This window comes from Octopus bimaculoides, chromosome 12 (genome assembly GCF_046866305.1).
Source record: "Octopus bimaculoides isolate indiv1 chromosome 12, ASM4686630v1, whole genome shotgun sequence".
In the NCBI taxonomy this organism is placed as follows: Eukaryota; Metazoa; Mollusca; class Cephalopoda; order Octopoda; family Octopodidae; genus Octopus; species Octopus bimaculoides.
The window spans coordinates 64,986,071-65,009,886 of NC_142939.1; the positions used below are offsets into that span (position 1 = coordinate 64,986,071).

Sequence of the window (23,816 nt, forward strand, 5' to 3'; positions counted from 1 at the left end):
GCCCCTCATATTCTTACATGCATATACACATATTACAATCCATCAGCTTAGTGTTACACATGTTCTATATATTAATCTATCAGATTAGTCTTACTTATAGTCTATATATTACGGTCTCTCAGTTGGCACTATCAGTTTTTAACCGTTAATCTATGCAATACACTCTCATAATAACATTCTGAGCCTATAGTTCTTAGCTCAACTGCCATGTCTCACACAAGCACCAATTTCACTACTGCCCCTACTACTATTAACACCACCACACCACCATAGATTTAAAAATAGATAATAATCTTATTCAAAGGTATTCACATTCAATCACAAATCATTAAAAATATGTTTGTTACAGTTTCAAATATGGCTTGTGTGATGGTCAGGACAGCTGAGTGACAACTTGTTTTTCAAACTATTCTCAAATTGTATTTCAAATCATCATCATCATCGTTTAACGTCCATTTTCCATGCTGGACAGTTTGAATGAGGTCTGGAAAGCCAGCAACTGCACCAGGCTCCAATCTGATCTGGCAAGGTTTCTACATCTGGATGCCCTTCCTAACGCCAACCACATCATCTTTAAATTTTAATAAACTGAAAATATATCTCCTTAACTCAAACAAGTATCCATAAGTTGGCACACAGGCATGGTTTTACATATGAAGTAAATGCTACAAACTAAACCAGATGATCTGGTACATATTTCCAACATTTAGATGAGGCATGTAGAATAAAGTGACTGTCCAAAAATACAATTAAACAGCTGCAACATATTTTAATTAACAGTAATTAACAAAATATTGCTAATCCAATATCAATTTCTTATTTTACTGCTACTTAAATCATATTTTTCCTTTTTTACAAATGGCAGTTTTTTATTTGTGAGAGTTCTGAAGCATTCTTTGCTAAGAGAATTACTTCTTCCTTCCTCCAGAGAGTAGGAGGGGAAAACTTTGAAATGTTTTCCTATGAATTGAATCAATTTAATAATTGTCCAGAATCAGATAATTAACAAAACTCACAAATTAAAATCACAGATGTGGCTGTGTGGTAAAAAGTTTGCTTCCCAACCATATGGTTCCAGGTTCAGTCCCACTATGCAGCACCGTGGGCAAAGTGAGCAAGTACTTTCTAATATAGCTGTGAGCTGAGTGGATTCGGTAGACGGAAACTTAAAGAAGTCTGTCATGTACGTATATATATATATATATATGATTATTATATATAATCGGTTTTCCAAAAAGCCGTTGGAAAACTGATTACAGCAGTGACACTATCAATTCCTAGGGATCTCTGAAGAAGGGATTTTTATATTCTGAAATATTATATCAGACGGATATGGATGATTGAATTACAACAGTGATTATAGTCCATTGTTGTTATTATAGTGCATTGTTGTGCCATTCAAAACACTTTATTCTTTACAAACAATACACAATGCTTCAAACAAACTACAATACTCTCCTATATATATATATATATATATATATATATATATATATATATATATATATATATCTGTGTGTGTGTGTGGCGGGGGGGTTATTCCCTACTACTGCTTGATAATCAGTGTTGATTTGATTATGCCTCCATAATTTCTCAGTTTGGCAAATGGTAGCGATAGAATAAACACTAGGTGGAGCCAGTTTGTTTGACTGAACCCTTCAAGGCAGAACCCCAGCATGGCTGCAGTCCAATGACGAAAACAAGCAAAAGATAAAAGATCTAAAAATTAGCCTTGAATTCAGGTTTTTTGTTTTGACTACTGCTAAGGACATCTTGCTTATATCTAAAAGTAGATGTCTTTCAGGGATTTGATATGTTTTTTTTTTAATGAGAGAGATAAAGAAGAGAGTGTATGAGAGAGAGAGAGAGAGAGAGAAAGAGAAAAAGAGAGAGAGAGTATGCACGAAAGTATATATATATGTAACATGGTAGTTATATTTGGAATTATTTAGTAAAACTGTTCAACTTTAGAGACTGTAATGGTTTAATACTAACCTTTGTTCGATTGACTTGTGAATCATCACAAGGTGGTGGCGTGACATGTACTTGCGGAGCTATATGATGATGTACTGGTTGAGGTGGGTGGTGATGTTGTTGTTGTTGAGCATGGACTGTTTGTTGATGTTGTGGCTGCTGATGTGAAAATGTATTATGTGGAGACTGCATGTGTGATGAGGAGTGCTGCTGGTGAGTAGATTGTTGAACATGGTGGTGGTGATGGTGTGAGTGTGGGGTGCGATGGTGCATGGGAGGAGAGTAGGTGTTAACATGGTGAGGGGCGGTAACTTGTTGTTGATGATGTTGATGTTGATGTTGATGTTGTTGTTGTGCCACCGGCTGTTGTCCTCCTCCATGAGGTTGCTGTCTGTGAGGCACCTGGGAATACATGCATTGAAGCACACGAGAAGATGACTGGGATGATGCTGACCCAGAGACGCCAGTCAACCCACTGTTGGGATTGACACAGGACACCTAAGACACAGGGAACAATAAAATATCTGCAAACGGCAACACAAAAAAACAGCAAACCAAAGAAAAAAAAAACAAACAAAAATTATATATATATATAATATATATATATATATATATATATATATATATATATATATATATACATACATATATATATATAGAGACATATATATATAAATATACAAGCATAAAATATAAATAAAATAAAATAAAATGTATCCCCCCAAAAACAGTATAGATGTATTTTTTGCTTTCTTTTTTTTTAAACACATATCATGGGGATTATTATTGACTTTATAATTTTTTATATAACAAATTATATAGATTTCTACTGAGTCAATGAATGAATGAGCAGGGCTATAGGCTGAGATTTAACAGCAAATACATGATGCTAGGTATAGCATGCAAGCAGGGAAATGACAAACTGTATTTAAGAATCATTGGGTTCCAATATAAAGGAAGGTATATATATATATATATATACATACACACGCATTATATATGTGTGTATGTGTATGCATATGTGTGTGTATATGTATGTATGCATATATATATATATATATATATATATATATATATATATATATATATATATATAGTGTGTGTGTGTATGTGTGGAGGATAAAGAAAGCAGAGAGACACTGAGGATAGCAAATGTTTGAAAAACTGGATCGGAAGGGTAATTAAATTTAGCACAAGTAACAAGATCTTGCTTAAGGTTCCGACTGTGAAAATGAGCAAGAAGAACTGGTAGGGCATTAAATACTTCGCAGATTTATTGCAACGAAGGCTACAGTTAATCACTCACTCACATACTGAGAACAGTGGCTGCAATACAACAACAAGAACATGCCCTATGAAGCAATAAATGGCAGAAACCTAAGTAAAATCTCTGCTAGGCAAAGCTATTGAATGATGTATTTATTTATTCATAATAATGATAATGGTTTCAAATTTTGGCACAAGGCCAGCAATTTTGGGAGAGCGGTAAGTTGATTACATTGACCCCAGTGTTCAACTGGTACTTATCTTATTGACCATGAAAGGATGAAAAGTAAAGTCAACCTCAGCAGCATTTGAACTCAGAATGTAAAGATAGAGGAAATGCCACTAAGCATTTTGCCTGACATGCTAACGATTTTGTCAGCTTGCTGCCTTAATAATAATTATTTCTGCTATAGGGACAAGGACTGAAATCTTGTGGGAAGGGGCCAGTCGATTACATCAACCTCAGTGTTCAACTGGTACTTATTTCATCAACCACAAAAGAATGAAAAGCAAAGCTGACCTTGGTAGACTGAAAACAGAAAGTAAAGAGCTAGAAGAAATGCCATGAAGCATTTGGTCCAATGTACTTAATGATTCTGCCTACTTGTCACCTAGAAATAATAGTAACAGCAATAATAATAATAATAATAACAATAATAACAGACCCTAATTTATGCACAAGGCCAGCATTTTTGAAGGGAGGCTTATTAGTCAACTACACTAACCCTAGTATCTGACTGGCACTTTATTTTATCAACCTCAGAGAGATGAAAGGCAAGCATATACAAAGGAAGGATTTCATAACAAAATAACCACTAGCCAAGGTCTATATGATACTGATATTTAAGATGTAAAAACCAATCAGTATCAAATATATAAATCTAATCAGTACAAAGTTGTGCATTTCGGAACCACAGATCCTATGAACTTATATTGGATATAGCTATCAATAAACATACACTACATATACACCATAGATATAAAACAATACAAATTGTAACAAAGATTCAAATGTAGTTATTTTTTGGCTATTCCCAGCAAGTTTGTAATAGTTTTACAAAAATTCTGGAAAGTTTTGATCTGAATCACTAAGAATAAAGTTTATCGTACAGTAGAGATTTTCATAGAACATGAATGGATGTCTTATTGAAAGGTTATGATTCTCGAAGAATATCACAAAAAAGGACATTTCAATAACAGAGAAAAACTTCAAGTCAACAATGTACAAGTAAATTTTGTGGTAGGGATATATGAATGCTTATACCAATGATGAAGTGACAAAATAAAGGAGTACAACTGGTATGGAATAGCTAACTCTATGGATAGAGAAGAAATTCAAGTTGAATAATCATAACTGTACATACTAAGTTTAAGATTTTAATGAACATGATAATTCGACATCAACTGAAGTCTAAACTAAGCAACAAGCTGACAGTTGCAACTCAATGTACTGAATAACACCCAGGAAGCTATAGATATACGTTGTTGGAGTCCTGAGAAAATAATGTCTGAAGTTAATTAATTGGTGACTATAACAATATTTATTTGTAACGTAGTAAATATGAAGAAAGCCCTTAATGAAGCTAAACAATAAGGAAACCAGTACCATAGCTAGAATTTATAAGAGCAGAATGCAGTGAATTAACAAGATTAATGAAGAGAGGTCTTTTCTTTTTTACTGCAAAAGCCTCAATGTGGAATTATAGCTCCTAGAATTTAAATATCTGTATATGCAGGAAATCTGTAAGTGTTTATTTAAAAAACAAGAGTGAGGGCTTCTTGTAGCCAAATGGAACATTTCACAAACTAGCAGAAGCAGAACTGCATTTGGGTCACCAATTATGAATTTAGGCCATGATGTGAAATAATAATGAAATACAGCTTGAATAGAAAGAGGAACTAGTGCAGGCTAGAATTAGGTTATTGATGAAAGAGAGAGAGAGAGAAAGAGAGAGAGAGAGAGAGAGAGAAAGAGAATGACTAAAGAATGACAGGGCAAAGAAAACTGACTAAACTATTACTATCTTTGTTTTTACTCACTTCATAACAATAATTGCATCATGTTATGAAGCAAACTTTGGTGTACATTTTTACAACTAGGTGACCTTTTCTAACATCTAGCACTAGACTGTACAAGCGGATTCAAGCTTCAGTGAAGTAGAATTATAAATGAATAGTATGACAATTGGAGGGAATCAAGAGAGAGATAAATTAACTGAATGATTTGTAAGAAAAGTATATTGTATAATTATCAAGTTAGGTAAGAATAAAGAATCTGTGAAGCTGTTACTCAAAGATAAAACTTGAATAAGGAAATATATATTTTCATTTTCATAAACATACATTCCCAAGATGAAGCAAAAAATACTTTACACAATTTTCAGGGGGAAATACAATTATGTGGTAAAAAAATTAATGAAATAAATAAAGGTAACATAAAACATGGTACAATAAACATGCAGGAATTCTAAGAACATTAGAATGGGAACTGGGGGAAAAAATTGAAAGCAACATATAGGAGATGGCTTAAAGAATAGTAAAATGCTAATAGATATTAGATAAACACATAAATTGCATGTAAAGTTAGGGCCTCTTTGGAATTATTATATATATATGTGCGTGTGTTGGAACATTTATATTCTCTAATTACATTGTCAAAGTATGAAAGATAGAAATGCTTTACAATTCCCATGCAAACAGTATAACAGTAAGATGTCCTTTTAGTCAAACATGTCACCCTCTTTAGAGACCATAAAAATGCTGAAAGCAATACTAAAATCTTTTCTAAGATCAGTATTACTATCCCTTAAATGTCACTGCCCTGGTGATGGTTTTATGTAAAGCTGAAACCTCAGTTATTTACAATTTTTTACATTTTTACGCTTTTGGTATCAACCTGCCCAAGACTGGACCTCTGGTCCTATGACACAAACTCCCCATTTTAAAGTCGTATAAACAAAATCCTTCCATCAATATTGTGTGTTCATTTCTGTTTCAAATACCAGATTAATAAGGACAAAGTCATTTTATTAAACTTCTCATTACTTTAAAAATTAATTGCAACAAAAAGCAGGGCATTTCAACAGAAATATGGAAACAAAAGGGTTAAGCAATTCCCTTTACCCATGGCAACCTATGTAGAAACTTGTTCATTTACTCGATGATTCTTTCATTACCATACCAGTAAGCATGGTGAAAGATATGCTTCATTGATGAGGTCATAATAATACCAAAACATGTCCCAGATCGTCTCTGGGACTTGCTAGAAAAATAAAAATAACTATAGTAATTGACTATTGTTTTTCTTTACTGTATATTTTTTCTAGTTAACTTTTTAATACTCCTTGTATTAAATAGGCTAATATGAACTGACTGTTTTTATAAGGATATAGGACTGAATTATTAACCCTTCTGTTACCATATTTCTGTTGAAATACATTGCTTTTGCTTAAATTAATTTTGAAAATAATGAAGAATTAAATAAATAACTTTGAGATTATTAAGCAACTTAAACTAACAAAATTTTGATGGAAAGTTTTCATTTAGATCATTCTAAAACAGAAAGTTTGTACCAATGAACTAGGGATGGCTTCAGGCAGATTGGTATCAAAAGGGTTTAAACTTATTTTTAAAACAGCAACTTAATATACAGTGAAAGCTGTGCTTCATCAATGAGGTCAAAACAAAACAAAAACCATGTCTGGTATTGTCTCTCCTCACTTCTTTGTAAAGTGAAAATAAGGTTAGTCATTGTCGAATACTGTTGGGTCTTTCCCACCTCATTCATTGCAGGTTTTAATCTCTCATTAATTTTTGAATAGTTAATGTATTAAATATGCTAACACTAGCTTATTAGGAACTGTGCTACATTCCTTTCCTATACAGAGCTGCTAGAGAGAATACAAATGTGAAATTGGTGAGCAGATTCCCTCATTTGTTCAATCAAACATGTACTCTAATTTTACAGACACAGAATTTTTTTTTTTTTTTTTTTGTGCGTGTGTATGAAGGAGGGGAGTTTTCAGCTTGTAAGATTATGTATGAAACCAATGACATTTGTGTAGAAAGAATTTGATGTGTTCAGTTCAGAACTTACACAACATCAGGAAATCTTTAAGGGAATATCTGATATTTATCTAAGAGAGCAAACATACAAACACATTTAGCTGAACATTTCGACAATGAAAACGATACCACTTTTCAGTATTTAATGTAGCTAAGCATAACCTTGAACTTCTATCATGATAAGTAATTTGAATAATAAGGATGATGATGATGATGATGATGGTTTTTGATCTAAGCACAAGGCCACAAATTTTCAGGGATAATAATAATAATAATAATAATAAAAATAATAATAATGGTTTCAAATTTTGGCACAAGTAATAATTTTGCCAGCTTGCTGCCTTATCCAATAATAATAACAGTTTCTAACATAGGGGACCATTTAGCTTAATGGTAGAGCACTCAGCCAGTATCTGACAGGTACCAGTTCAACTCTTGTAGTAGCCTGCTGGCAGCTTTTTTTTTAAAGGAGCAGGCATGGTTGTGTGGTAAGAAGTTTGCTTCCCAACCACATGGTTCCAGGTTCAGTCCTACTGCATGACACCTTGGGCAAGCGTCTTCTACTATAGCCTTGGACTGCCCAAAGCCTTGTGAGTGGATTTGGTAGATGGAAACTGAAAGAAACACGTCGTTTGTGTGTGTGTGTGTGTTTGTCCCTCACCACTGCTTGACAACCAGTGTTGGTGTGTTTATGTCCCCCATAACTTAGCGGCTCAGCAAAAGAAACCAACAGAATAAGTACTAGGCTTTAGAAAAAAAGTTCAGTTGGGGGGGGGGGGGAATCAACTAAAACCCTTCAAGACAATGCCCCAGTATGGCTGCAGTCAAATGACTGAAACCAGTAAATGATAAAAGAAAAATAGGCACAAGCCCTGAAATTTATGGGAAGGGGTTAGATGATACCATTGCCACAATACTTGGCTGGTATTTGAGTTTTAGAGAATAAGAAGAAGAAGAAGAATACTTTCTACTCTAGGTACAAGGCCTGAAATTTGAGGGAGAGGGTGATAGTCAATTATATCAACCCCAGTATTCAACTGGTACATAATTTATCAACCCCAAAAGATAAAAGGCAAAGTTGACCTCGGTAGAATTTGAACTCAAAACTTAGCGACAGATGAAATACTGCTAACCATTCTGTCAGCTCGCCACCTTGATAATAATAATAATAATAATAATAATAATAATTCTTTCTACTTTAGGCACAAGGCCTGAAATTTGTGGGGAGGGGACTAGTTGATTACATCAACCCCAGTGTTTCACTGGTACTTAATTTATCAACCCTGAAAGGATGATAGGCAAAGTCGACCCTGGTGGGATTTGAACTCAGAATGTGGTGATGGGCGAAATACTACTAAGCATTTCATCCAGCATGCTAATGATTCTGCCAGCTCACTGCCTTAATCATGATAATAATAATTTATTAAGACTGAAATCTTGTATGTGTGGTAGGAAGCTTGCTTTCCAATCTCGTGGTTCCAGTTTCACTCCCACTGCATGGCACCTTAGACAAGTGGCTTCTACTATAGCCTCAGGACAATCAAAGCCTTGTGAGTGGATTTGGTAGATGGAAACTGAAAGAAGCCATTGTGTGTGTGTGTTCCCTTAACAACCAGTATTGATGTGTTTACATCCCTGTAACTTAGCAGTTTAGCAAAAGAGACTAATAGAATAAGTGCCAGGCTTCAAAAAAAAAAAATGAATGGGGTAAATTCATTGGACTAAAATTCTTCAAAGAAGTGCTCCAACATGGCCATAGTCTAATGACTGAAATAAGTAAAAGATAAAAGATACACACACAAACAAACATATATATTACTCTTTCAACTTATTAATAAAAAAATATATAATATTCAAATTATATGATTGTTCCAGGTTATGCAAAGCTTTTATACATTTTAACAGAACCAAAATGAAAAATATTTTCTTAAGCAATTTCTCCGAAAATATTGAAAAGACAACATAATATCAGAAATTTATTACAGATAAATTTAAAGTAAAACTTTCTATTGGGAAGAGTATGTCTGTATGTTTGCATAATGTGACTATTTTAGTTGAGGTCATCCAAATCTATTTCTATAGGAACTTGCTGTCTATCACTAAGTTAGACTTCACAACCAGCCCACCACACACACACATGCATGCACACACGCACGCGCGCACACACACACGAATATAAGAGAATAAAAATGGGAGGTGTCTTACAGGTGGAGAAAGTGGCAATCTCATTTGGTTGACATTTGTTAGTACCAACGGACTTGGACTTGACTGTAGGTTCCGTCGAGCTGACACAGATTGCTGGGGCGGTGATACTTGAGTAGGAGACATGTTCATATTTGGAGACAGATTTATATTACTGCCAGTTGTGACGGATGAAGCAAAGTTCTGCTCTTCTTCATCAAGTGGTGTCGCTAATGGTGAAGGAAACTGAAGTACTGATAAGTCAGGCAATGATCCAGCATGATTGGAAATTGGGATGTGCACACCAGAGTCCTGTTCTTGTGATGGGTAGATGCTGAAACAGGAAGAAAGAGACACATTTATTTCTAGCCCAAGATCACTAAAACAACACTAGACAAAGAGTAAATACAATTACTGACATTGGACAAAGAGAAAACATAATAAAAATAGACAAATAATTAAACATAATTAACATAAATAATAATAGATCTTTCATCAGTTTTGACAACAAGCATTCAGTTGTTTAATCAACTGAACTACCTTCTCATTAAATTAACATGTAAGTGGCTGAGTATTCCACAAACATGTATATCCTAAGATCAAATTAGCATGAAAAGCCAAACCTTTAAGTTACAGGTAAAATCCATCTGACAGGCTTCTACACAGTTTCCATGTATTGAGTTACAGTCACAAAAGTTTAGACTAATCTGAGGTCATGTATAATAAAAAAAGAAAACACTTGCCTAAGATGAGATATCCTTGCCTAAGATGAGAGTGGACCTAGGACCTTATGACAGTAAAGTGAAATTTTTAACCACTCAGTTACGCATCAACATTAATAATCCTTTCTACTATAGACACAAGGTCTGAAATTGGTGGGAGGGGCCAGTCAATTACATCAACCCCAATATTTAACTGGTTCTTATTCATCATCTCTTCATCTCTGAAAGGATGAAAGGCAAAGTTGACCATGGCAGAATTTGAACTCAGAACATAAAGATGTACAAAATAATGCCAAGTAAACAATTAGCAACAACAGGCCAAAAGTAAACAAAGCTTAATCTTTTTGATACCAACCCACCTCAGAAAGCCCCTTGTTCTACGATACAGATTTTTTAAAAACCCTTTCGATACCAACCCAGCTCTCTAGTACAAATGTCTTGTTTTCGTAAGTTTTGAATTAAAATCTTCCACCAAACCTTACATTCCTAATATTAGCTTAACGATAACTAAGTTATTTTACTAAATTCTTTGTTATATTTAAAATTAATTGAAAGAAACACAGAGCATCTCAAATTAAATACAGCAACAAAAGGGTTAAGTGATCTTTTCAAACAGAACTATGTTATTTGCTTAATCAGGAAATATAAAAAGGTGTTTTCCTCCAATGCCTGGTATAATTAGTGCTAAATGGCAGAATAGATTCATTGGTAAGAAACAATTACAGATGTCTCATACAGACAGGGAGAGTCTCAACAAAGTTAGTGCAGGAAAAAATGGATAGGATTCAGTTTGGGTTGACACCACAATGAAGAACCAAAACTGTCAAATTTCGAATGAGACAAGTTACTTTAAAAAAACTCATTCCTCAATGCATTTGTCAATCTGAGGGGAGCCATGATTGGGCCCCATATTTTGCAGTCTGGTGGATGCTAAGGAAGCTATGAATGAATGACTAGCTGCAAACATGCAAGCTATGTACAAAAGGGCAGAAAACAAGGTTAAGACTGAAGTCAGTTCAGGTAAAAATCAGGCAGTCTCCAGGCAGCCTATTTTCAACTTGATATAGAGGTGTGTATGTGTTCATCTCAACATCATCGTTGTTTTAATATCCACATTTCCATGCCTGCATGAATCAGATGAACTTCATTTCTACAGCTAGATGCTCTTGGTGCCAACCCTCACCTGTTTCGAAGCAAAGTAATATTTTCCCCTAATCCTTCAAACACAAACAGCACAATGGCTGGACATATTTCGATAGAGGATTGCAATTTGTATAACCATGACATTTGTCTACAATTAGCAAGAAATTACTATGAATATTAGAAGTAGACTTACTTGATGTTGGGAACTTCACAGGATTTGGGCCGGACTTGACCAAGCTAAAATAGAAATTAATATGAGCATTTAATTCATGATGATAAAAAGGAATTTTAATTAAATGTTCTAAATACCTCATAATTGGTTAGTTAAGTATTTGACCTCAGAACTAAGATGTGTTAGTAACACTGATCAGTTTTATAGAGTGGAGAGAAGTCAGCAGTTAATAGTTAAAAGAACAGTTTCGAAAATAAGAAATGTAGTGATAGTAGTGGTGAAATTATTTAAGGTCTAACTCAGACCTATAATCACAAGCCTTCATCCAGCTGTGAGCGTGCCTTCCTCTAAGTAGGCGTAATATTTTATGTCATATGTCCTGCCTTTTTTATGGCAGTAGGATGTTACCTGCGAGAGATCTGGCTGTAATTTCTAACCTGACTTGTGTTGGTTGTACATGATGAAAGTGGTAGTGAATAAGAAATTAAAAAAAGAAACTGGTGATTGTACAGATGGTGTAAGTGATGAAGTTGTTGGTGTTATTGCTGTTGTTGTTTAGCCCCAGGTCAACCCTAATAGGACAGATCTATGAGTGAAGGTATTCCATCTTTTTGTACATCTATAACCACTGTCCAATGCATCCATTTTCTCTGACCAGTTGGGTGCAATTTTGATGGAGATTTGATATTTCTAGCAAGTCAAGAGACCATACAGAAGATCTTTAGTTGGAATGCAAATCATAAATCAGTCGCTGTTATTTAACCTTTGTTTAGAAGTGATCATGCAAATTGATCAAATGATCAAAGGCTTTCTAGATGTGACCATCACACCTTGTTTTCAGGAATAGCATATTTAGGCCTAAAAAAACAGCAGGGCAAGACTTGAATGAAATCCACCAACTGTTTCTAGTAGATCGAGTGACTGTGTAAAAGTCTCTTCATTGGCTTGAAGTGGTTGGTGTACATAGTGATACAGTGTGTTGATATATATGTAGGTTGTAGTTGTTGAATACTTCCACCAGGGGCAGCTGCACTGGCTTAAGAATTAAATTTGCTTATCAGGTGCAAATCCAGGTTTAAAATATTTTGCAAACAAGGTTTTAGTGTTTTTTTTATTATTCATTTTTGTTCTTTGAGAAGAAGCCTAACTTCAAGCTAATTTTTACAGATCACTTTTTGAAATCGAAATCGAACTAAATTCGATGACTGGCACCCATGCCAACGTCGTCTCCTTCATTGGACACGAAACTCGGCTTGCGAAGACCTGTTGGGGCAAGCGAAAGCGAAATCGTGATGGCACCTGTGCCCAGCACTTGTGCCAGTGGCACGTGTAAAAACATTCGAGCGAGATCATTGCCAATGCCGCTGGACTGGCTCCTGTGCAGATGGCACATAAAATACACCATTTTGAGCGTGGCCGTTGCCAGTACCGCCTGATTGGCCTTCGTGCCGGTGGCACGTAAAAGCACCCACTACACTCTCGGAGTGGTTGGCATTAGGAAGGGTATCCAGCTGTAGAAACTCTGCCAAATCAGATTGGAGCCTGGTGTAGCCATCTGGTTCACCAGTCCTCAGTCAAATTGTCCAACCCATGCTAGCATGGAAAGCGGACATTAAACGATGATGGTGATGATGACTTTTTACGCACTGTTTTCTAAACACGAGAGAAATAAGTGAGAGTGCAAACTTTGATTTTGCATCCCACCAAAAATTTTAGCAGGTCCACTTGCACCTCCTGTTCCTGCTTGAGCAGACCAATGGCTTTGACAAAAACTAATGTTTTACAACAAACAAACACCAGATTTGTTATGCTTTAGTCTGGTTCTAGTTGTACACTACATATTATATAATGTCATAGTAAGCCTTGTGTAGGGCAGTATAGCAGTCATGGTATGCTGTATCTAATGAGTAATACAGGGATTATTTTTGTTTGATGGGGAAATCCAGACAGGCCGATCAAGGATACAGTGACAGCAGCTGGAGTAATTTCTTAGGATCTAAAACCTCACCTTGTCACAGAGTACTGCACAGGATAAAAGAAATGTTAAGGAAGCAGACATGGCTATGTGGTTAAGGGATTTGCTTTGCAGCTATGATATGGGGTTCAATCCTACTGTGTGGCATCTGGGCAAGTGTCTTCCAATATAGCTTTAGGTTAACCAATGCCTTAAGAGTAAAATTTAGCCAATGGAAACACTGTGCAGAGGGGAACTGCCACACACACACACACACACACACACACACACACACACACACACACACACACACACACACAACATTGCAAAGTGATCATGCGGTGTTGTTGCTAATACTCTTCATCTTTGCTTTAGTTCTAACTTGGCATTCTGAAAAGTTCAAAGGAAATTGCACAATCATCCCATAATGTTAATTTTATCAAATAAAAAACAATAATCAGAAATAAGAAAAGATAAATACACAAAACAACTACCTTTTTAGGGTCCCAGTACTTCATGTTATCTTGAACTGAATTTTCCTCAGCTACTTGAAGAACTGAAAAATCCAATTCAATAAATGTGAAAAAAAAAATCTTTAATTATCAATGTCTGTAGACATATTTAGTGTAAATCATTTAAAATGCAAGAAATTCTCTTTCAAGGTGTTAAGAAACAGAAAAGCGGTAGTGAACCAGTCCTACCAAGTACTACACCATGTAATAAGTCGCTTGCAAGACAACAAACTCAGAGAGGGAGGGTGCTACATCAGTTTGTTAGATGGAGCTCCAAAGGTTAGGGTATGAGAAAAGAGACTGTGGTAGAGCAGGTTCTTGTTGTAGAGGGGCTACATAGCTACTCACACTTAGAAGAAAGAGTGAGGATGAATCAGAGGTATCGCCAAGGAAATAGATAGTGGTGATGAGATGTCCAGGTGGAACTTCAGGTAGCAGAAGCAGTCGTAGGTAAGGGAAATGGGGGTTTGGAAGAGTGTATGGGGGAAGAGACAGAAGAAATGGGACAGGGAGGTAGATAACATTTGTAAAGATTGTGGAAGGGTTGAGGGGAGTGGGGTATGAGTTGAGGATGTATATAAAGGCATCCATCCATAGAATCCATGCCAAGTTAAACTGGAGCCAGGCACATCTCTCTGCTTTGCCAGCTCAGGCCAAACTGCCCAACTCATGCCAGCATGGACAATGGACATTAAATGATGATGATGATATATATGTCTGCAGAGCAGACAGCCACCATATATATATATATATATATATATATATATATATATATATATATATATATATATTCATATATATATATATTCATATATGGGTACAAGACGTCACTAAATGTGTAAACAACATGAAGTACGAAAACAAACGAGTTAAATACACAAACAGTGAGAGAGAGAAAATGGAAACCAGGCCAAGTAACACAAAGAACGACCCTTCATCAGTTGTTGGCTGTCTATCTACTCTTCATTTTGAGCATTCAATGACAAGCAGGAGAAGATAGACAGCTGACAACTGATGAAGGGTCGTTCTTTGTGTTACTTGTCCTGTTTTCCATTTTTTTTCTTCTCTTGTTGTTTGCGTATTTGTTTTCGTACTTCATGTTGTTTATACAGTTGGTGACATCCTGTACCCATATATGCGTGTGTATATATATATATATATATATATATATATATATATATATATATAAGATGAGATCGTAATTTAAAATACCGATCATATTAAGTGGCTAGCATGGGAATAAATACCTCATAGGTAATAATTATTATTAAAATTATAATAAAGGGTATCTAAAAGATAACATCATGCTAGATATAGCAGTCAAAACTAGTTTATTTTGTCTCTTTGTCTTCTCTCCTGGTGCTGTATGAATACTTGATGTGGTTTTAGAGTCAAGTTTTGACTGTTATATCTAGCATGGTGGTATCTTTTAGATACCCTTTATTATAATTTTATGCATATATATATATAGACACACATGCATATACATAAATATATATATTATTTATATTATTATTTAATTGAACTCCACGCATCCATTTCCAAGTATGTGTGTGTGTGTGTATATATATATATATATATATATATGGTGGCTGTCTGCTTCTTGCAGAGCTTAACCTGCAATTATAAATTGTTCTTTTCCAGCATGACATCTTAAATGATTTTTGAGCCCTGAAAGGGGTTTATATATATATATATATATATATATATACATATATATATATATATATATATATATATAATTTTAGCATTGGCTCCATTTTCCACATTTTCTATTATGAATGTTCAAGTGTCACGTCAATCTTCCACATGTGCTGCAGGTTTTTTGACAGACATTACATTGAAACTGGTCATCTAGAATAAGATTCCAATAGCTCACGTATGCCTTACCCACAGGGGAACACTGGTGCAATCTCATATCAGTGTGAGATGTGCATAATATTATGTACAAAGAACATTTAAAAAAAGCAACAAAATACTCTTGCAACACTATTAGTCCCATTTTTATGAAAATTTAATTTATTTTAACATGTTAACTCTGTCAAGCTCAAAACCTTCAACACTGCTCCAAATCATAACTCTCTGTACTTCCCTATCTGCTGCAAGTGATTCAAAACTTTTGTAACATAATTTAAGGCATCTGATTTAATCAGCCATTCTATCTTTTATGTGTGTGCGCGCGCGTGTGGTAAGAAGCTTGCTTCCCAACCACATGGTTTTAAGTTCATTCCTGATGCATGACACCTTGAGCAAGTATCTTCTACTTGGCCTCAGGCCAACCAAAGCCTCATGGTAAATGGAAACTGAAAGAAGCCCATCAAATATATACACACACACACATATCTGTGTGTGTGTCTTTGCTTCCCCCACTGCTTAACAACCGATGTTGGTATGTTTACATCCCCATAACTTACTGATTCGGCAAAAGAGAACAATAGAATAAATGTCAGGCTTAAACATAAAGTGATGGGATTAATTCAACTAAAAATGCTATAAGGCAGTACCCCAGCATGGCCACAGTCTAATGACTGAAACAGGTAAAAGATTCTGGCACAGGCATAGCCTTGTGGCCAAGATGTTCATTTCCCAACCATGCGGTTTTGGGTTCTGCTCTACTGCATGAAACTTTTAGAAACTGTCTTCTACTATAGCCACAGGCCAACAAAAAGCCTTGTGAGTGGGTTTGGGAGATGGAAACGAAAAGTGCAAATGCATGCATGTATGTGTATCTGTATTTACACTGACAATTACTCCAATGAATGTGTGATAGGTGTTGTTAGTCCAATCACTCCATGCCGTTGAAGTCATGTGGAATAAAAGATCTCTTATTTGAAAGGCCAATAAGGGATAGCATCAAGAAAGTCGTTTAGCTGTAAAACAATGCTTTACATAACATTTTTGTACAAGCATGAAGAAAAGAAAAAAAAAACCCCAGCAGGTGAATACGAATATATAAAGAAGAATTACCTCTTTTATGAGTGGGAGGTGTGTTGGAAGTCAATATATTGTCTACTTGTTGCACCATTGTACTTGTATGTAATGCCGAATCTGAGTTGGTTCTACAAAGAAAAGTTTCCAGTTAGTGAATTGTTACCAGAAAAATGTGTGTGTGCATGTGTGTTTATATGTATGCTTTTAACTGAGATGAGGACAAATAAGGATTCAATATTTATCAAAAGAAAAAAACATAAGCAAATTACAGCTGAAAGATAAGAGGGTTTAAGTTAAGATTTTAATTAGAATAGATTTCTGGAAGGTTTTAAATTACTTTCAATATTCAGGATTAAAACAGATACATCAGACAAAAAAAATTGATCTGAGAAACAAATTCTACACAAAATGTCTTATATAATCCAAAATTCTAGGAAGGGCAAATATGCACGTCTGTTTTAAGATATCAATAATCAAGAGATAACAGATAATTTTGGCATAACAAATAAAATGAAATAACATTAATTTATCATATTTTAAAAGCTAGAAAAAAAACAAAAAAAAAGAGAAATTATTTTTATTTAATTTTAAAATGAATACTCTATTGATTGAAGCTAAAATGCTATTTAACTAATTTACCCTAACTTTCCTATTATTGCATCTCTGTTATTCACTACTTTCTCTCTGAAATTTCAGCATCCATCAAAAATAAATCATTAGTTAAAAAAATACAACAAATACTTTCATTATAGATCTTTAACTTTGCCATATGCAAAGTTTTTAAAATTTAGACTGAGGAAAAATATGCATTAAAATAGAACAAGAGTTGTTGTTGTTGTTGTTGTTGTTAAGTTTCAAATGAAAGAATGAAAATTCTCCATCATTAATCCAATGACAACTCATTTCTGTTATAAACAGATCTCTAAACCAAGTAAGAAAAATCTTCCCTTTTATATTCTTTGATTATCATCAAGTAACTAAACCACAATCCTAACAACTAAAATTTTCTACACTATTTATTTTTAAAATGTTTTAAAATTCTAACAGAAAAGTAGTTTCACTAATTGGTTCATAGTCTATCATCATCATTGTTTTAAGGCCCACCTTTTCATACTTTACAGATGGATCAGATGGAATTCACTGAGGCAGATTTTCTATTGCTGGATGCCTTGCTGTCAACTCTCACCTGGTTCCAAGTAAGGTAATATTTCCCACTGGCCAGACAGGTTTTCATGAAAAAGTGGAAATGAAGGGCACCTTTTGTATGACAGTGGTGCTCATTTACAACTACCATACAATGTCAAGAGAAGGAGACATCAACACTCACACACAAACACATATCCATATATGAAGGGCTTCTAGTTTCCTTCAACTAAATACACTTGCAAAGCTTTGGTTGGCCTGGGTCTATAGGAGAAAACACTTGCCCAAGGTGCCATACAATAGGACTGAAACTAAAACCACATGGCTCAGAGCAAACTTCTCAACCACACAGCCATACCCATACCCATACCTACACCTATCTATTCCCTCTAGTAATACAACTCACACAATCTTTATAAATCCTATGAACAAACACAATAATAACAACTTACATATAATTAAACACAAATTAATCAGGACATTTTGCTAAAAGCTTTCGCTGAAACTAGCACACATGTTTTGCATATTCTCATATAATAATGAACTAGTCTAATCAGTTACCTTTACACTCTAAATTAACTATCAATTAAGTGAAATTATTTCAATACAAAACTATCCGTAAGAATATGCTAAAGTCCCACGTTAGTTACAGATACTGAAAGCCTGTGTTGTAAATAAATTTTTGAGAGCTGAATTATTGTCCAAGGCCATGCATATTGTTACTGTTGTTATTTAAACTGAGGTCGGTTTGTGACCATTCTACATGTTACTCAAGGAGGGTATATTTAGAACTACATTATTAAAAGAATCTTTCTTAATTGTTGTTTAGCCTCAGGTCAGCCTTGATCAAGTAGACCAATGATCGGAGTCATTCCAATCATGATCATCCGATTTCTGTTGGCACAGATGTGGATCTGTGGCACCTTGGGCCCAAGGTTACAGCGACATAAACACCACTAAGTTACAGAGACATAAACAAACCAGTTCCAGTCATCAAGCAGTAGTGGGACAAACACAAACACTCATACAATGGGCCTCTACACAGTTTCTATCAATCAAATTCACTAACAAGGAATTAACCAGCTTAGGGCTGTAGTAGAAGACACTTGCCCAAATTGCTACACAGTGGGACTGAACCTGAAACCACATGGTTGCAAAGTGAGGTTCTTAACCACACAGTAATGCCAGTGCCTACATCACAATAATTTTTAGGGCTTAGTTAAAGGAGGTAGGGCAGTGCTACTCACGTTTAATGCACTGTCTCCAAGTGAGAATAAAATGGAAGGTACACACAGACAGCAGACCTTAACCAAATACTCTCAACGGAATGAACTTCACACAAAAAAAAACAGGTGGGGGTCTTAAATGGCATGACAAATTGATAATCCAAAAACAGATATAATTTCTTCAATGGTTTGAATGGTTTCTATCTACCAAATTTCATACTTATGACTTTTGTTTACCTACACACACTTGATCTAGAACAAAACTTCTGCAATGCACTCCTTAAGTTAAAGGAGGTAGGGCAATAAATCTTTTACTTGTTTCAGTTATTTGACTGCAGCCATGCTGGAGCACTGCCTTGAAGGGTTTTTAATCAAACAAATTGATCTCAGAACTATATATATATATATATACACACACACACACACACACACACACACACACACAACAGGCTTCTTTCACTTTCCATCTACCAAATCCACTCACAAAGCTTTGGTTGGCCCAAGGCTATAGTAGAAGACACTTGCCCAAGATGCTACATAGTGGGGATGAACTCAGAACCATGTGGTTGGGAAGCAAGCTTCTTACCACACAGCCAAGAAATCCAAAATGAATGGCTATATTTTTATTTACCACCTTCTCTATAGTTTCTTGACACAATCCAAAAAGGCAGCCTCTATATGTTAGCTCAACCAACTAGAAAAAAACAATCAAATCTACCTGAAATCACATCGTACTGTTTTAAAATGTGGAGGACAGATCAGGTAACATAGTATTTGGTGTATGTAAAGATAGAAAGGTCATGACAGAAATGTTTCTGATCCAACATCTGCTGGACCCAAGTAAACTTTGGGTAAACTATAACAACATGTGACATTATTTAGAATAGATAAACTTAGTTGAAACATTTTAAAAGAAATTGTAATTCAAGTCAACATTTGAATCAAAATGAAGTTATATTATTATATATATATATATATATATATATATATATATATATATATACTACCAGAAATTAAAAAAGGAAAGTTTGACAACAAACATTATCAAAATACAAAAACAAATCTATTTGTAAAAATAAATTCGAAGATAGCAGCTGGTATTGATTTTAATCTCATCAACCACTTGTCAACAAAATTTCCTTTGATATGATTCTTTAAGCATCAAAATATTGGAAGTATCTATGAGATGGGAAAGAATTGTTAAGGCATGTAAGATCATTGTAGACCATTCCATCTTAAAACAGATTATCATCATTATCACCATCATTTTGAGATCCATTTCTCCACGTTATTAACTCAAGTTAGAATGACCCACAACAAAACCTCTATCCAAGTCAACTTACTTCTGCTTACTAAATGATCAACTGTAAAGCTGAAATGGCAAATATTGTCAAGACAGGCCAAGGAAATCAGGGTGAAGTGTCTTCCCAAAGAATATAATGCAATTATCATAGCAAGATTTGAAATCATGATCTTGTTATCAACAGCTCACCTTGTAAAAACAAAAACCACACAAATATAAATATAAAAGCAAAACTTCATCTAATAACAATGTGGTAAAAACAAAATATGAAAACTATAAGATTTTCACACAAGGAGTATAGTTGGTTTGCTCTTTAATTGTGATAGAATTATAATATGATGATGATGATTGTAGTGTTCCTAAGAAGGCTTAATGTCATGTTAAAGAAACTAGTTGCAGCTTCTGTGCCCAGCTGGTTGTAGACATAATTGCTGAATTCTCCTATGGATCATATTTGTAAGGCTGACTGATCCATAAATATCTCTTCAACCTTACACCATATGGCTGCATGACATTGATTTAAATGACAACTGCAAGCTACATGCATGCACGTGCATGCGTGGACACGCACACACTCAGCTGCATATCTATTTCAAAATGGACGTTCCTATAAAAATAATTAAGTTTACATAGGATGGCAAGACCTCAAGCAATTGTTATATTTAATATCCATCAAAAGGATTAAAAATAAACTAAAACCTGATTTGTGTGTGTGTGTGTGTGTGTGTGTGTGTGTGTGTGTTAACTGAAAAAACCCCAAGTAGTACAAATGTTTAATGTTGCAGATAATGATAGGTTCATTAACCCTTCACACATGCTACAGAATAAGAGAGAGAGTTTATGCTTGAATAGATGCAGGATCTGTAAATTAAAGAAAGTAAACTAAAGAAATTCTAAACCAATGAGAAGATTGAAAGAAATAATAATATTGTAGGTGTATCAAGGAAGATTTCACTTCTCCATCTGTTAGCAGAAAAAGAAAAGAAAGGAAAATCAATTTAATTTTACTTCTGATATTGACTGATCTATTTATATAATTTTAAAAATAACTCTCAAGAAATGGCTAGGTGTTATGAAAAAAAAAATCAACATAGGATTTGCTAACATATATTAAAACTGAAAGCGTATAACACATGAAATCCAAATATTTATGTTCTAATCACACACAGTACAGTACAATCACAGAGACTGCATATTTTGTGAAACATTACTAATGAATTGTTGAAAATAATAACTCTAAAATAAATTATCTTTTGATTATTGTTGTTTAGCCACAGGTCAACCATGAGTGAGCAGATCTATGATCAAAAGCATTTCAGACATGACCAACTAGTCTTTCATTTCTTTAAATATATCCTATAACTACATTATCTAATTATCCTTCTCTTTTTCTTTTTTTTTTATTAAGGCTGTAGGATATGATTTGAGAAAAATTTAACTGATGTTTTTAGTAGAACAAACAACCACATAGAGGTTCCTTCATAATTAGAATCAATTAGAGATAAGGAAAGAGTCTAATTGTACAATGTGCTATAATTACAAACCTACTCACACATAATTATCTGAGAACATCTATGCAGTGATCAATGTTCAAATAAGCACAGAAGAGGTTAACAAGGGAGACCCAGCTGACCCATGGTGGCATGAACATTGAGACTAACTATTCAGTCACTAAAGAAAAACCTGGTTGCCTTGATCATCATCATTTAACATCCACTTTTCCATGCTTGGAGACAGAATTTGTTGAGGAAGGTTTTCAGCATCCAGGTGCCTTTTTGATCCCCAACCTTCACCTGTTCCAAAACAAGGTTAACATTTCCCATGGCCAGACATGTTTTTCGAAAAAAGACTGAAAACAAACATCGCTTGTATGTGAGTGATGTTTGTTTACAGCTATCATGTGATACTCATGCGTGCACACACACACACACACACGTTTATATACTCTTTTACTTGTTTCAGTCATTTGACTGTGGCCATGCTGGAGCACCACCTTTAGTCGAGCAAATCGACCCCAGGACTTGTTCTTTGGAAGCCTAGTACTTATTCTATAGGTTTCTTTTGCCGAACCGCTAAGTTAGGACACATAAACATACCACCATCTTTTGTCAAGCAATGTTGGTGGGGATAACCACTGACACACAAACATACATACTTTCTGTTTACTAAATCTACTCACAAGGATTTGGTAGGCCCAAGACTATAGTAGAAGATAATAACCCAGTTTGCTGTGCAGTGGAACTGAACTTGAGACCACAGTTGGACAGCAAGCTTCTTAACCACACAGCCATGCATGTACGATCTGATAATATCTTTGTGGATGATTAATAATCTAAGGTTTAGAATTACATCTAAAAGATGTTACAGAAATTAAAATTATTAATAAATTATAAAAATGTTTCAAAACTTTGAATAAACTATCGGAGCTCTTTATAGTAGGTCAACCTGCTAAAAATAGCAGGAATATCCCCCTCAACTGATAGTCTATTGTCTTAAAAAGAGATAGATACATTGGCTAACACAGACTTATAAAAGTTATGCTGAAGGAACAGACTATATTGTCATGACTGGAAGACCTTTCATCAGAAATCTGCACATGCAAGGCAAACTTGCAACTAAACAAAAACCTCCAGTGAACTATTTCTCAAAAAAAAATTAATTAAGATAATTGTTTGTTTTTATTTTCTGTTCATCTGAGATCATTAAAAACCAATTAATAATTAATGAATAAAGATTTAGCTGAACAATTCACTTCTTATTTAGCCAATACGAAATATTTTTAAGGCAAGCATCAGAGGAGAAACATTACTATAGCAACCCACTGGATTATTAATTTACACAAGATTTGGAATTCATTAACTAGCAATAATAGCCAGGTATGTTTTTCCTTTTTCTTAAAAAATAAAACAAGAAACATGCTTGCAAATGCAGGAAATGCACAAATGTAAATTTAAAACAAACATCTCGATTATATGACCTGACTTTGGAAAGTGTTTTAGAGCCCAACTAAACATTAGTTTTTGAAGATTTGTCTGTGTTTGGTCCCTCTTTTCATCTACACACTCAATGAATAATATTTAAAAAAACTTAAAAGAGTTAAAGAAAAATTATATATTTATTCAATATTCCAGCTTCTAACACATTCCTATCATTTATAAATATAAACTAAGGAAATTCCAAGACCGGAGAAAAAACTATTTAGGTAACATATTTGTTAGAATCTA

General features: G+C 34.6%; 1 protein-coding gene across 15 annotated transcripts in view; it reads right to left on the reverse strand.

Annotated features, from left to right (window-relative positions):
* LOC106881030 (CREB-regulated transcription coactivator 1) overlaps nt 1-23,816 on the reverse strand; it is a 170,834-nt gene that overhangs the window by 47,397 nt on the left and 99,621 nt on the right. For 10 of the 15 annotated variants that reach the window (XM_014931226.3, XM_089361214.1, XM_014931222.3 and 7 more), the window contains 5 exons: nt 16,957-17,048; nt 13,972-14,033; nt 11,545-11,588; nt 9,511-9,820; nt 1,996-2,472 (listed from right to left, as the gene is read on the reverse strand). In XM_014931226.3, coding sequence (XP_014786712.2) covers nt 1,996-2,472; nt 9,511-9,820; nt 11,545-11,588; nt 13,972-14,033; nt 16,957-17,048 — 985 coding nt within the window. The remainder of the gene's footprint in view (nt 1-1,995; nt 2,473-9,510; nt 9,821-11,544; nt 11,589-13,971; nt 14,034-16,956; nt 17,049-23,816) is intronic. The other 5 variants (XM_089361220.1, XM_089361219.1, XM_089361216.1 and 2 more) reach the window with 1 other exon arrangement.